The 15,916-nt window shown below is 35.9% G+C and overlaps 1 protein-coding gene across 1 annotated transcript in view; it reads right to left on the bottom strand.

The window, feature by feature from the left end:
* Positions 1-622: 622 nt before the first annotated feature.
* LOC123555845 (uncharacterized) overlaps positions 623-15,916 on the bottom strand; it is an 89,338-nt gene continuing 74,044 nt past the window's right edge. Inside the window, exons 19-24 of the mRNA XM_053548376.1 lie at positions 12,460-12,583; positions 9,730-9,950; positions 6,094-6,214; positions 4,168-4,347; positions 3,219-3,314; positions 623-3,050 (exon numbers count right to left, since the gene is read on the bottom strand). Coding sequence (XP_053404351.1) covers positions 2,848-3,050; positions 3,219-3,314; positions 4,168-4,347; positions 6,094-6,214; positions 9,730-9,950; positions 12,460-12,583 — 945 coding nt within the window. The 3' untranslated portion in view covers positions 623-2,847. The remainder of the gene's footprint in view (positions 3,051-3,218; positions 3,315-4,167; positions 4,348-6,093; positions 6,215-9,729; positions 9,951-12,459; positions 12,584-15,916) is intronic.

Raw genomic sequence — 15,916 nt, 5'->3', positions numbered from 1 at the left:
GAGTAGAATAGCTAGACTATTCTTCGAATAGTCGAGCAAAAAATAAGAGATGTGCAAGTCATTGCATATCATGATAAGGATTCATGCAAGTTTCATCCATTTATATCATATACTTTTTGAGCTAGGTGCGTCACAAGGTGAAAATGTGCATTTTTTACTTTTCAGGGGCCATAACTCTGAAAATAGAGGGTGGAGGGAGACAAAAAATAGAAGGTGCGCATACTCATATCATGATAAAGACTCATGCAAGGTTAAATAAATTATTATTACACTTTTTGAGTTGCATGTCACAAGGTGTAAATGTGCATTTTTGACCATTGCAGGGGCCATAACTCTGGAAATAGGAGGCGGACCAAGATTAAAAAATAGGAGGTGCGCAAGTTCGTATCATCAACAAAAATGTCAATTATGCGATTCTGTTAAAACTGCAGTGCATATGTAAACGTATAATTCTGACAAGGCTTTTCATTGCAAGAATGTCTCTGTGTCGCATAATGCAGGAATTAAATACCCAAAATATTAGCAATATGGGTCAAAATAAACAGACAGAGAGGCAAAATTCTCCTTTCATTTGGTGGAGTATCATTAGATCTACACTGATTAAAGAGATTGAAAACAACACTTGTTTAAGATCTCAAATATGTAAAAACATTTATTTGTATAACTGTAGTGGTTTAAATTAATAACAAGCAGCTAAAAAATCCTAATACAAATATGGTGATGACAGGATGTATATCTAATATAAACTTATAAATTTCCAGATGAACAATAATTATGATGTTGTTGAAGAATGGAATATGGTATGAATAGTAGGTATGGGTACCTCATTGCCTATAACATGCAAACTAACTGTTCAATAAACATTTCACAACATTTCATCTATATTAACGGGTAAGTTTCAATTTTGGTCAAGATCTGAATCTCATTTGCATTTGATGCGACAGATTAGGATCTACTTCATTTCAAAAGTAACAAGTGTAGATCTACTTTTTACACAAAAAATTTTGTTTGTAAACACAACATAACAATGATATACACAACATTCCAGCATATTCGTAAACAACATATAACAAAGTGTTTCCAATGGGAACAAAACACAATCCAAAGATGTACACTACAATTGATTTAAAAAGATTCCCATTTATATAAACCATGACTCTGTCTTTTTACGAGACAGACTCTTTTAATATAGAACAAAATCATTAAAAACAAGAGCCATGTTAGACATGGCCAATCCCCCCGCCGGGCATATTATAATTGAAGGCTAAAGTTCCTGGCAAGTTAGTGTCTGAAGGTATTAATTTTGGGGAAAGCTTTGAAGAACCATTTAGTTGTGGTCCGCATCAGGGGTTTTAAAGATGTGAAAGAAAGAATAAGTCAGTGGTGAGGTGGTTTACTACTAAATTTTATTAATTTTCATGAACAGTATAGCTATGATGTTTTTCTATATGGCTACTGTAAAAAGAAGGAATGGAAAGCTAATAGGGAACACGAGTGCCAGAATGTCATAATATATGCCCGTCACAGCAAATTTCTTTAGTCTAGCAGCTGTATTTGCAAATGTAATTTTAATTTTGTGGTTGTTTAGTAATCATTGTAAGTCTTTTGTTTTTCTAAGTCCACAAAAAACTCCTTACCAGGTAGATATCTTAAAATACACGTAAAATTGGAAAGTAGCATCCATGCTGTACCACAGAAAAGTGGTCTTGTTTTTTCCCTATGGTCAATTATAAAAAAGTTACAATATAAGTTATTTATAGTAACAACTAAGGGGAGTTAATCTTAAAAAAAAAAAAAAAAAAAAAAAAATTGCAAGTCCACAAAAAAATCTACCAGGTAGAGATTGGTCAAAATACACCTCAAAATTGGATGTAGCATGCATGTTGTACTACAGAAAAGTTGTCTCGATTTTTCCCTACGACTAGTAATGAAAAAGTTACAATAAAAGCTATTTAAAGTAACAACAAAGGGAGGTAATTCTAAAGAAGGGAACTGCGCATGACACTTCATCTCATGATGGTGTATAATTGTGCCAAGTTACATCAAAATCCCTCCATGCATGAAGAAGAAATGCTTCGGACAATGTCATTCTTGTATCTGACCTTTGGCTTCTCAGTGTGACCTTGACCTTAGACCTAGGGACCTGGATCTTGCGCATGACATTCTGTCTCGTGGTGGTGAACATTTGTGCCAAGTTATATCAAAATCCCTCTATGCAAGAAGAAGAAATGCTCCGGACAATTTTTTTAAAGAAAATATGATAAAGAGGAATAACTCAAAAAATAGGCAAGGTAGAGTTATTGTTCTTGCACACTGCACTTCCTCCCAATGTGTTCTATCAGTGTATGAAGTTTGAAGAAAATCCCTCCAGTACTTTTGGAGTTATGCTACGGACAAATTTTTTAAGAAAATAAGATAAAGGGGAATAGCTCAAAAAATAGGCAAGGTAGAGTTATTGTTCTTGCACACTGCACTTCCTCCCAATGTGTTCTATCAGTGTATGAAGTCTGAAGAAAATCCCTCCAGTACTTTTAGAGTTATGCTCCGGACAAAATTTTTTAAGAAAATAAGATAAAGGGGAATAACTAAAAAAATAGGCAAGGTAGAGTTATTGTTCTTGCACACTGCACTTCCTCCCAATGTGTTCTATCAGTGTATGAAGTTTGAAGAAAATCCCTCCAGTACTTTTGGAGTTATGCTCCGGACAAAGATCGTTGCGGACGCACGCACGCACGCACGAACGGAGAGCATTACTAATATCCCCTTCGCCTTTGGCGGGGGGGATAAAAAGTGGCACATTTCACTCAAGACCCTGTATTACCAACAATTAACAACAGCTCAGTACATCTACGTCTTAAAAAATGGTTTACACTGTAGTCCAAACTTCTGTTTATACTGATTTCTTAAATATTCCAATCTTGCTGTAAATTCATGTGACACATTGTCTTTCTCCTCTGTAAACCATTTGTGTATACTGTCCAAGCATGATGGATATAAGGGAGACAACTCTAGCAAAGTCTCAACACAGCATTGACGTACCTTGGCATTGCCTGCAGAAATCAAACATTAGATTAAATTACTACAAAATAGAAACTGCAGCAATGATGCTTCATATATTTAATAAGTTCAAACATAAATTGTCAGGACATACAAGACTTGGTGAGATATTGCTTTTCAGAAATTTCAAATATGAAAAACGTAAATATAAATGAGATTACCTGGTTTGTGTCTGAGAACAGGTAACAGCCAGTTTCTGATGATCTGCTGATATTCTCGTTCTTTTACTGATGCTGCTAAAGCGAACATGCATTGACCTGCACAGAGAAACAGAGAAAATACAATTCATGTTTTTGTCGGCCTTTAAACAAGAATGGCATAATTTAGATCATTAAAGCAACTTACCAGCTTAATTGGTAAAATAAGAGTTTGTATTAATAATACTCTTCCGAAACTAGTTCTTGCGGGTTTCATGAATCATTCCATGAAATCAGGAAAATTTCTCATTCATTTTATTTTCAAGCTGAAATCCACTAATTCAGATCCCCAAGAAACAGCCTTTCTGACCCAAACCATGAAATTTCATGCCCACTAAATTAAATGGTTTCACAGTACTTTGGTTCAACCACATCACAAGCAAGCTGGGTAGCTTCATTACCATAAAGAATTCTACATAACACATGGTGTTTCAGATCCACAGAGAATCAGTCAGTGACATTAAGCACTGGGCCATTAAATGATGTACAACAGAGTTAAATTCGAGGACTAGACATGTCATATTTATTGAACCTTTAGCCTGCTGGCGACAAGTGATTTTGCCTTTCTGATCATGGTCTGCAGTCTGCACTGTTCGCTATTCAGTCAGTAAATTTTCAGTGAACACCCCTTGGAGAAATAAGTAGCACTGCCCAAATTGAATGATGGACCAGTCCATTTTAGAAATTTAGCAGGGTAAAGGTTATCAGTTATACATCAGAACAATGTGCAGGATCTGTTTGCTTGATAGAGGTTTACCGGAATTTTTAAACATTGTTAAGGTTCTTTAATGGCGGTCAGTTCACCAAAATACCTGTAGGATTCTGTACTACTGTACTAGGTCAAATCTTCTCAAGAAAATATGCTTCCCAATGAATAACTCATCAAATCAAGTAAAAACCTAAAACAACTTACTAGTCATTCTCAATATTGCACACACATATTCTGGAGGGACTGGTTTCATGATTTTCTCTGCTAAATATTTGTTGGATGCAGTCTGTAGACCATGTCTCATGATGAAGTGTTCTTTACACCACTGCCAGCTCTGACTGGTACACAGCAGTTCTAATGCCTTAGTCAGCTCCAACACACCTGCTGTAGAGTAAAATACAACTTACAGATAATTTAACTGCCATCAATGAAGAAAAGTGTATATATGGATGCTAGTTATTTTTGTGACTGGTTAACTGTAAAGCATAAACTGGAGACGCTATCATTAGCTGCCAACTAAACAATGATTCCTTAATTTATGAATCATGACATAATTACTGCTTTGACAATTTACTGGGAAATCATCTAAATTCATGTGCACCAAATGTCATGATTTGGACCAAAATCGGCTACTCTGTGGATGATCGATTTCAAAACTTTAAAACTTAATATAAATGGGAATTTTACTTGTTTGTTTGATTAACCCTTATGCTGTACACGACTGATTCTGCCTTTGTGACCAGTGTAGATCATGATCAGCCTGCACATCAGTGCAGACTGATCATTATGTGCACTGTTCGCCATTCAGTCTTTTTGGTAAGCACCCCTTTTACTGGTTATTGGTACTGTCCAAATTGAAAGATGGATAAGTTCATTTAATAAATTTAGCAGGGTAAGGGTTAATATTCATGGACTGACTCAACCATGAAGTCTATGCAAAATTTCTAGTCCCAACAACTATTTAATCATTAAAACTAACAAAGGTGATAGGGTGACCGGGTATGGGTACACAACTTCACATGTTAATAATATATATAAATTTTCCTATATAAGTCAATGAAAACAAGGAACCCCTCAAGAGTGGTATATATTGACCCCAGGGTCATGATTTGAGCAATCTTAGTAAAGAACTACTTCACAATGCGACATATCAAATATAAAAGCTCTAGGCCATGTGGTTTTGTACAAGAAAATTGTCAAAGTTTTCCTTATATAAGTCTATATAAACAATGTGACCCCAAGGGCAGGGCCATATTTGACCCTAGGGGGATAATTTGAACAATCTTGGTAGAGGTCCACTAGATGATGCTACATACAAAATATCAAAGCCCTAGGCCCTGTGGTTTTGGACAAAAAGATTTTCAAAGAGGACGATGGACAGACAAAGGACGGACGGTGAGCAATCACAATAGCTCACCCCGTACACTTGTGCTCAGGTGAGCTAGAAATATGAAGTCATGTGAGCAAAATATCAGGCTGTCTAGCATACCCTGACAAAAAATTAGGGCTAATTTTAGGGCAATTTGTACAAAAAAATAGGGCTAAAATTAGGAATTTGGTACAATTTTAAGGAAATTTTAGGGCTAAATTTAGGAATTTTCAAATTAAAATATAGACTTTAAAGACCATGTAATGTGCTTACCTTTATGTGATTGACATAAAAGTAACTCACAAATAGTGCTTTATTTACAGAAAAGGCGTCTACCACTGGTAAACTGCTTTGAACGGTGCTAAACTGTTTTTTTCTGAATTAGAAGAACTTTTAAACAACATTTAAAACATTTTCTCTTTTTGATCATTGCAAAAAAGTTAAAAAATTAGGAATTTTTATGAAAAAATAGGGCCTTTTTAGGAATTTCCTTTGATTTTTTTAAAAAAATAGGAATTTTAGCCAATTAAAAAAAAATAGGAAAAAGTAGGAATTTTAGGGACGCTGGACAGCCTGAAATATATACACCTATGAAATATAGCTTAAGATAAGGAACTCAGAAATAAGAAAATCTAAATAAAAACACATTACTATCTCACCAAGAGAAAGTTTTGTGTGTGAACTGTGCTCAGGTGAGCTAAAATGACTGGAATACTTAAACGGAAAGCTGAAAATACAACAATAGATATAAATATACTAACATTTATCTGTATTTTCCTCATCCAAAATGGCCATTAATCTACTGCAGAGGATTTTAATGATGGAGTCAGCATTGCCTGTGATACCTGACCAGCAACATAACTTCTGTAGAATCATCAGAATCTGAAATAGCACAGTTTTCAGTGTGAAGACATAGCTATTTGATAAAATACATGGGTAACAAGTAAATGAAGTATTGCCATGCAAATGGATGTTGAATAATTATCTTAACTGCAGTATAACAGAATGATCTGATATCTCAGGACTTGACAAATTCTTAGAAAGAAACTCATCCTGTAAGACAAGCTTCCTAGAATTTTTGGCAATGAAATAACATTAATACTTTTCAAGTTATGCTCCAACAAGCCTTATTCTGTACAATAAAGGAAGATCATTCAAAAACTTGGTAAGGTAGCTATGACCCTTAAAAGAATCTTTGACACTGCACTTTGTCTCAATGGCCTCTATGATTATGTGAAGTATTAATACTTTTCAAGTTATAATCCAGACAAAAGTGACGCAAGGATGGACAAAGTTGCACCTATATGCTTGCCCTTCAGGGAGCATAAAAATTTCCTCCTACCATCCTTGGAGTTCTTTAGAATGATATATAATCTCAGTAATGTCTTGTATCATATATCTAGGAATTTTCTGTCTGAAATACAGCCTGCATTTTAACCCTGTATTCAACTCCTATCAGATATGAAAAATATTCAATAGTGGCATTACTTGTTTTATGTGTCAAAAAGTTTCAATGGAGTTTTCAGCCCTACTTGTCTAAAACTATCATCCATTCTGGCTGATATAATGGTAGAAATAGGTAAATGTATACAAGAGCTCGTCGAACACGAAATGCCCCCCTTGATGCATTTAGTAATTGCACAAGGAACAGAAATTATAGGCTCACTGTAAGCAAAAGTTCTACCATTCTGTTTTAATCTGACTTTGACCTTTAACCTAACAAGAGATTACAAAGTGATCTTGGTGCCATCCACTGAGCCATTTTTGAATGTTCCAAATTTCAAGACTAGCTCAAGGTAAAAATCAAGGTCAAATTTCATTTCGGTACAATATAATGTGTATGCGGTCCAAATTTGAAAGCTGTGGCTTGAGAAATGTTAAAGTAGGTCACTAGATCAATATCAAAGTCAAACTTCATTTCGGTAGACAGAAATATGCAAGTGCTTCAAAATTTGGTAGCTGTAGCTTGAGAAATGTGAAAGTAGGTAGTAGTAGGTAAAAATCAATGTCAAATTTCAATTCAGAACACAAAAATATGTATGCAGTCCAAATCTGAAGTCTGTACAATCAGAAATGTGAAAGTAGGTCACTAGGTCAATCTCAAGGTCAAAGTTCATTTCGGTACACAAAACTATGCATGTGGTCCAAATTTGAAGCCTGTACCTTCAAAAATGTGAAAGTAGGTCACTAGGTCAATTTCAAGGTCAAACTTTTTTTAGTACACAAAACTATGCATGTGGTCCAAATTTGAAGGCTGTAGCTTGAGAAATGTGAAAGTAGGTCACTAGGTCAAAATCAAGGTCAAATTTCATTTCGGAACACAAAACTATGCATGTGGTCCAAATTTGAAGCCTGTACCTTCAAAAATGTGAAAGTAGGTCAACAGGTCAATGTCAAGGTCAAAATTTTTTTTGGTGCACAGAACTATGCATGTGGTCCAAATTTGAAGGCTGTAGCTACAGAAATGTGAAAATAGGTCACTAGGTCAAGGTCAAGGTCAACTCATGTCAAGGTTCATCTTGCCAATCAAAACCATACATGTGGTCAAAATTTAAATGTTGTAGGTTATTGACAAGAAGATTTTAAAAGCTTTTCCATATATGTCTATATGAACTATGTGACCCCCAGGGCGGGGCCATATTTGACCCTAGGGGGATAATTTGAACAAACTTGGCAGAGAATCATTAGATGATGCTACATTACAAATATCAAAGCCCTAGTCTTTGTGGTTTGAAGAAGAATATCAAAGCCCTAGACCCTGTGGTTTTGGACAGGAGGTTTGTCAAAGGTTTTCCCTATATAAGTCTATATAAACCATGTGACCCCCAGGGCGGGGCCATATTAGATCCCAGGGCAATAATTTGAATCATCTTGGTAGAGGACCACTAGATGATAATTCATACTAAATTTCAAAGCCCTAGGCTCTGTGGTTTTAGACAAGAAGATCAGAAACTGCTTTAACTGTTCCTGGCCAATGTGACCTTGACGTTTGACCTAATGACCTCAAAATCAATAGGGGTCATCTGCTGATCATGACCAACCTTACTATCAATTTTCCTGACACTAGGCCCAAGCGTTCTTGAGTTACTGCCCGGAAACCATTTTACTGTTCCTGGTCAATGAGACCTTGACCTTTGACATACTGACCTCAAAATCAATAGGGGTCATCAGCTGGTCATGACCAACCTCCTATCAACTTTTGTGACCCTAGGCCTATGCGTTCTTGAGTTATCATCTGGAAACTGTTTACCTGTTCAGGGTCACTGTGACCTTGACCTTTCACATATTGACCTCAAAATCAATAGGGGTCATCTGCTGGTCATGACCAACCTCCATATCAACTTTCATGATCCTAGGCCCAAGCGTTCTTGAGTTATCATCCGGAAACCGTTTTACTATTCAGGGTCACTGTGACCTTGACCTTTAACAAATTGACCTCAAAATCAATAGGGGTCATCTGCTGTCCACGATCAACCTCCCTATCAACTTTCATGATCCTAGGCCCAAGCGTTCTTAAGTTATCATCTGGAAACCGTTTTACTATTCAGGGTCACTGTGACCTTGACCTTTGACATACAGACCTCAAAATCAATAGGGGTCATCTGCTGGTGATGACCAACCTCCCTAACAACTTTCATGATCCTAGGCCCAAGCGTTTTTGAGTTATCATCCGGAAACCGTTTTACTATTCAGGGTCACTGTGACCTTGATCTTTGACATACAGACCTCAAAATCAATAGGGGTCATCTGCTGGTGATGACCAACCTCCCTATCAACTTTCATGATCTTAGGCCCAAGCGTTCTTGAGTTATCGTCCGGAAACGGATTGGTCTACATTCCGACCGACCGACCGACAGACCGACCGACCGACATCTGCAAAACAATATACCCCACCTTCTTCGAAGGGGGGCATAATAATAACTGGGTCACTAATGATCCATTCAGCTCTTGTGGATTTTGCCAGACTATCACATTGGGCACAAGCTCCTTGAGGAATCCAGGGCTGGAAAATCCATCTGAGCTGAATACATGTAAATTTAGGTACTGTTATAATGACCCTATTACATCAAAAGAGAAATCATGGTAAAAACCTTGTTATAGAAATCATTGAGCAACTTTCCAGCTTTCCGTCGAATGAAGGCCCTAGGCCCTGCCTCAGGCTTTTTTGCAGACTAGGTATAAGCACCAACCTTCAACAAGCCAGCTGGATGGCTTCCACTAATGACAACATACGTGGGGCTCAAACCCAAAGCAGTTGAGGAGTAAGTCAGCTACCTTAATCACATGATAAACAGTTACAGTTGTGCTGTAAGTCAAATGGGTAAGCATGGTTTTCAATTCAACATTTATTAAAAGCATTATAAATGAAAGACTACGCAGATTGTTTTGTACTTTACCTTGTTGTTGGCCTCTGATCCTTGAGAAAGAAGCATTTTTGTAATAACTTCTTCCAGCACCAGGGTCATACCATGACTGGCCACTTTGTCTGGCCGGTCAGACAGATCTTTCTTCATGACCTCTGGCCACACACTGACCACTGACACTATAAACAGTGTGCAATTCAAGTGACCACAGGTGACAAGATGGTAGAACAGGGTTCTTGCTTGCTCCACATCTCCTACAACACATAACAAACAGGTTTATACTAATTCAAATCAACATCTTTCAGAATTCTTAAACAATAGTTTAATATAAACAAGAGGGTCATGATGACCCTGAATCGCTCACCTGAGTAATATGAGCCACTTGTTTAAAATGGCACACTGATGCTAAAATATTACAAAGTAGGTCAGTAGGTCAAATTCATGGTCACTGAAAGTCAGTTTTAAGATCGGTGTGCAAAACTGTACATGTCATCCAAATTTCAAGGCTGTATCTTAAAAAACAAAAAAGTAGGTCAGTAGGTCAAGGTCACAGTCAAGTTACCCATAATCCACTGGGGTCATCAGGTAACTAGAGATGCTTTTGAGAAAAGCGCATGTCTCCCACAATTGCCCCATTGAAAAATGTCTAGTTTCTCTCGATGACTTTGATGAATGGACCCAATCAGTAATTCAAGGGCCATAATTCAAAATGCCTGGGAGGATTTGGCTAGTTATCGAACCTGGCCGAGGTCTTTTGGTCAAACACATTTTGTTCAAGTTTGGTGAAGATCGGATGAGAAATGTTCGACTTAGAGTGCGGACAAGTTTTGTGACAGACAGACACACACAGACAGACACACAGACTGGAGTAAATCAATATGTCTCCCACACCACTGTGTGGTGGGAGACATAATTATAATTAAACAGTCTAGGAAATATGATCTGATAATTTCTGAAGTAAATATTCTTATATAACTCATATAACAACTGACCCCTGGGGCAGGGCCTGTTTCCACCCAAGGGGCAACATTTGAACAATCTTGTTAGAGATTCACTAGGTAATGTTACATACCAAATATCAAAGGTCTAGGCCTTGAACGCAAAGACAAGAAGATTTGTATTTTTCCCCTATATAATTCTATGTTAAATCTGGGACCCCAGGGCAGGGCCTCTATTCATCCCAGGGGCATAATTTGAACAATTTTAGTAGAGGACTACAAGGCAATGCAACATACTAAATATCAAAAGCCTAGGCCTTCCAGTTTCAGGCAAGAAGATTTTTTAAGTTTTTTTCCTAAATAAGTCTATGTAAAACTTGAGACTCCCTCGTGGGAGGGCCTCTTTTCACCCAAGGGTGATAATTTGAACAATTTTGGTAAAGGACTACAAGGCAATGCTACCTACCAAATATCAAAGGCCTAGGTCTTATAGTTTTTTCCTATATGTCTATGTAAAACTTGTGACCCCCAGGGTGGGGCTTTTCACCCCAGGGGCATAATTTTAAGAATCTTCATAGAGGACCATTAGATGATGTCACATGCCAAATATCAAGGCTCTATCCCTTGCGGTTTGGGACAAGAAGATTTTTAAAGTTTTTCCTTTTGGTTGCCATGGCAACCAGAGTTCTTCATGGAATTTAATTCTTTGAATAATTTTGGAAGGGGGCCACCCAAGGATCATTCCTTTTAAGTTTGGTGTAATTCTGCCCAGTGGTTTTCAAGAAGAAGATTTTTATAGAAATTGTTGATGGACGCACGACTCACGACGGACATTGAGTGGTCACAAAAGCTCACCATGAGCCTTTGGCTCAGGTGAGCTAAAAATAATTTTGTGTATTTACAAATTTCAACAAGGGTGCCATTATAAGTCACAAAATATGCCTGTTGAGAGCATTGTTAGACCTGCATATAAAGTTTAATGACAATAGGTAGAACCATTCATAAACCCACTAAAATGCCATACAAGAAAATTTCTTTTTTTTGTATTTTAACTTTCTAAATGTAACCTTGACCTTAGACCTAGGGACTGGTTCTTGCACAAGACACTCTCTCTCATGGTGTTGAACATTGGTGCCAAGTTATATCAAAATCCCTTGATGCATGAAGAAGACATGCTTCGGACAAAGTTGTCATTCTTGTATCTGACATTTGACCTTTAACTGTGACCTTGGCCTTAGACCTAGGGATCTGGTTCTTGTGCACGACACTTCGTCTCATGATGGCGAACAATTGTGCCAAGTAACATCAAAATCCCTCCACACATGAAGAAGAAATGTTACGGACAAAGTCATTCTTGAATTTGACCTCTGACCTCTGTCACCTTGACCTTAGACCTAGGGACCTGGTTCTTGTGCATGACACTCTGTCTCATGGAAGTGAACATTTGTGTTAAGTCACATCAAAACCCTCCATGCATGAAGAAGAAATGCACTGGACAAAGTCATTCTTGTATCTGACCATTGGCCTTCAAGTATGACCTTAGACCTAGGGACCTGCTCCTTGTGCATGACACTCCATCTCATGATGGTGAACATTTGTGCCAATTTACATCAAAATCCCTCCATGCATGAAGAAGAAATGCTCCTGACAAGTTTCTGGACGCCTATAAAAGCATTGGAAACTTTTAGGAGGTTAGAAAAAAATGTTTCTACATGTTAGTTGTAAAATTTGTCGTTTAAACTGAAATTATATCATCAGAATATCCAGTTTCATTGACTAACAATATAGAGAATGTATAATGTTAATTTGTGTAGCAATGCTATACCTTGGAGAGAGCAAAGTGCCACAAACACTCTGCATTGTGCCATTTTTCCAACCATACTTGTTGAGACATCACGATTAAATATTCTGTCCCAGATTTTCCTCATGACAACAGTCAAATCAGTCTTCTAAAACAGAATATCATGTTACGGTATAAATGAGAATATCTGAACACCATACTTCAACATTGTAACATTTAGCAACAGTTAAACAGGATTTTGACAAAACTTCTGTTTAAGTAAGTCTTAAAATTCAAAATTCAGTTTCTCTTTTTCTTAAAAATGCAAATATAAATTTAAATGTAACACACTGATAAAAGTTATTTACAAAGTAGCCTAGTCCTGATACTTGGTTCTTTTACTGGCAATGCCTTGAAATGCCATTTTACTAATACAGAAATCTTAAAAACATTTCAAGCATGTAACGATACTGACATATGTTTCAAAACAATGTCAATATTAACTACCTTTCCATTTGTAAAGAAGTTTTTCCTACAATCTGCTTTTATGAAAAGACAGCAGCACTAAACATTCCTATAAAATCAATGTCTATGTTACTTTTCTCTCCAAGTTTTGGATTTTACACAGTAAATGATGCAAATGAAGCAGCCTAATTAACAGTCTCCTCAATAAACTGCTGTGCTGCATGTAATTTGTATTGAAATGTATCACATGCCATTTTAACAAGTTTTTTGATGTTTTTTTTTTTTTTTTGGTCAAATGCCATTTTACAACAGTATTTCACTCACAATTGTCAGTTATCTAACCAACTTGTTTCTGGATTTCTAATCTATATTAACATGTTCTCAAGTAACAGTATGTAAGTTTCCATCAACAAAAAAAATGTACCGTTTAATTAACTTAATCTGTAACAAGAGTTTTTTTTGGGATTTGCTGCTTTATTTTGCAAGGCCTAGATATGAACTACTAAAATGTATACATTATTTCTCCTAGAGTGGTAGGATCTTTTGATTTTTTCAATCATGTCAAAATGTGTTTTTCCCTTGGTAAAAATAGGGCCAAATCACAAGTTTAAATTTCTGTCTTTTTCAAAATTATACATTTTTTTTTACACAGAACTGTTGTTTGATACTAACCAAGATATTCTGAAGGTTTTAGAACAATCACTCTACAAATAAAGTCAAAATGGAATAAACATTTTGGGGTCATAATGGCTGAAACTAATCAAGGTATTTTCAAAAATTAAATGTTAATATTACTATCCTTTGAGTTCTTTACAATAAAGTATAACAACATTTTTATTGTCTTATATTTACAGGGGAATCAAGTAAAACATTTTTTTTTATGGAAAAGACAGATCAAACAGAAAAGTAGGTTTTGGATTACTTAAATTAATAAATCACTATACAGTGACTGGGAAATCCATGAGATATGAGCCATAGTCACATAAAATTAAAAAATGTCACATATGTTTTAAGTGCTGATGAGCCCTGTGTCACATGGCTTAACTGTATTGAATGAAAAACGTTATATTAAATAGTGCAAATCTTATGTAAAGGAATGTAACCAGTGTGTGGATTTAAACTGCTTCCAGTGTTTAAAAACATGTGTTAACATCATATTTTATTCTAATTTACTTTTATTTTTATGTCAGTTTTCAATATTTGCCCCCACCCTAGAAAGAGGACATTGTTGTATGTAAAATGGCAAAAAAAGTTACCTTTAAGTTTTACGAAAAGGATATCAACAATAATGAGGAATTGACTTGCGATGAAAGTTACAACACCCTGTTTTTAAATATATCTATTTCTGTTGAAATTTTTATTATAAGTAAACAAGCAGAATGTGTAATACCTAGTCTGAAAATGTGTGGATGTCTAAGGCTACATGTATGTAAAGTTCTCTGTGTTTTTAAATAATTGTTCGTAGAAGTACGGATACACCTAGTCTGTTTCTTCTTCCAAAGTATTAAATGTTGACAAATTTTACTTTTATCACGAACATATACATTGCTGTAAAATTCTTTTAAGAATGTTATCCAGGGTATGATTAGAGCATTGTTCGGAAGACTTATATTTATTATCAGTGGTATAAAGGAGTACTGTTCAGTTCTACCAGGAAAGTAGTTTAAATGAACTGCGAATTACCCAGTATCAAATGTAAACTGCTTTGAATATTTTTAACATTAAAGCTGTTACAGTATTAGTTACTATACTTGCATCTAATTAAGAGCTTCTTTTGTCTGAATATATACATACTACAGTGCCAATACCTAGTACCCAAGTCGCAACTGTCCCATAGAAATTTCTGATTGTCACATAAAATTTTTAAATGTCACATGATTTATTGTGTATGACGGGCCACTGTCCCATGGACAAGATTCTTTCCCAGTCACTGACTATATTATATCAAATATTATACTCACAACTACATATATGTATATTATGATCATACACTCTGACTTAGAAGTGACTGAACAGTTAACACTGACTGCATTCATCAGTTGTTCAGTACAATTTAGATGAATAAAAAAAAAACAAGAGCTGTCACAGGAGACAGCACGCTCGACTATTTTGATGCCGAATAGTGAAACTTGGCACATCTGAGGAAACTGGCACTGTTACTGGAGTGTTTAATGACTCCAATGGTGGATGAAGATATTGCACAACAGCTTGAGTCTGTATCAAAAATATTAAGTAATAAGAGAGATAACATGTATCAAAACACTAAGTAAGTATAATTCTAAGCAAAAAGGGGGCATAATTAATAAAATATTGGTGTAAGAGTTATGCACCTTGTGTCATATGATATGGGTGATGATGTGTTATAACTACTCCAAGTTTGATTCATATCCAGGGGTGTAAAATTCTTTTTCACACCACTCGCCCTGCAGGACTAGTAGCTAGTAAAATCTACTCGCCCTTAGTGGACAGTCACTCGCCCTAATAATTGGCATTTTTAATACTGTCACGTTTTATGGAAGGAGTATTATGTACAAAAAGCAAATTTCAACATAACACATAGCTCGTACACTACGTTTCCTAGTATTATGTACAACAAGCAAATTTCAAACATAACACATAGCTCGTACACTACATTTCCTTTTGATTATTCATTTTGTTACTCTTAAATTTCCTTTTCACACCAGACATTTTCTTTCACTAATTTTGTCATCTCACCATCAAGTTGCTCTCCATAATAACTGCATCGATAGTAAAAATAATCACAGTCTAACACCCTACCTTAGTTCCCAAAGTGTCGGGAAAGTATTAAACATCAGTTATTTTCATTTTCTCAGACTATTTCCAGAAAAATAATTATTTGAAAAGTGTTCTAAAAATATGGACACAATAATCATCATCCACCTACCGTCTTGAAAACGAAAAAAAAAAAGTTGACGATCATCGGTAATTATTCTGTTGATAAACTAAGTAATTGGCCTGTTTTCATCATCAATTAACATCCCTCAAAAGAGCTAAAAAGAAGTGTGCCGGTATCATG

The sequence above is a fragment of the Mercenaria mercenaria genome, chromosome 7 (genome assembly GCF_021730395.1).
Source record: "Mercenaria mercenaria strain notata chromosome 7, MADL_Memer_1, whole genome shotgun sequence".
Lineage (NCBI taxonomy): Eukaryota > Metazoa > Mollusca > Bivalvia > Venerida > Veneridae > Mercenaria > Mercenaria mercenaria.
This window is presented reverse-complemented; position numbering and strand designations above follow the sequence as displayed.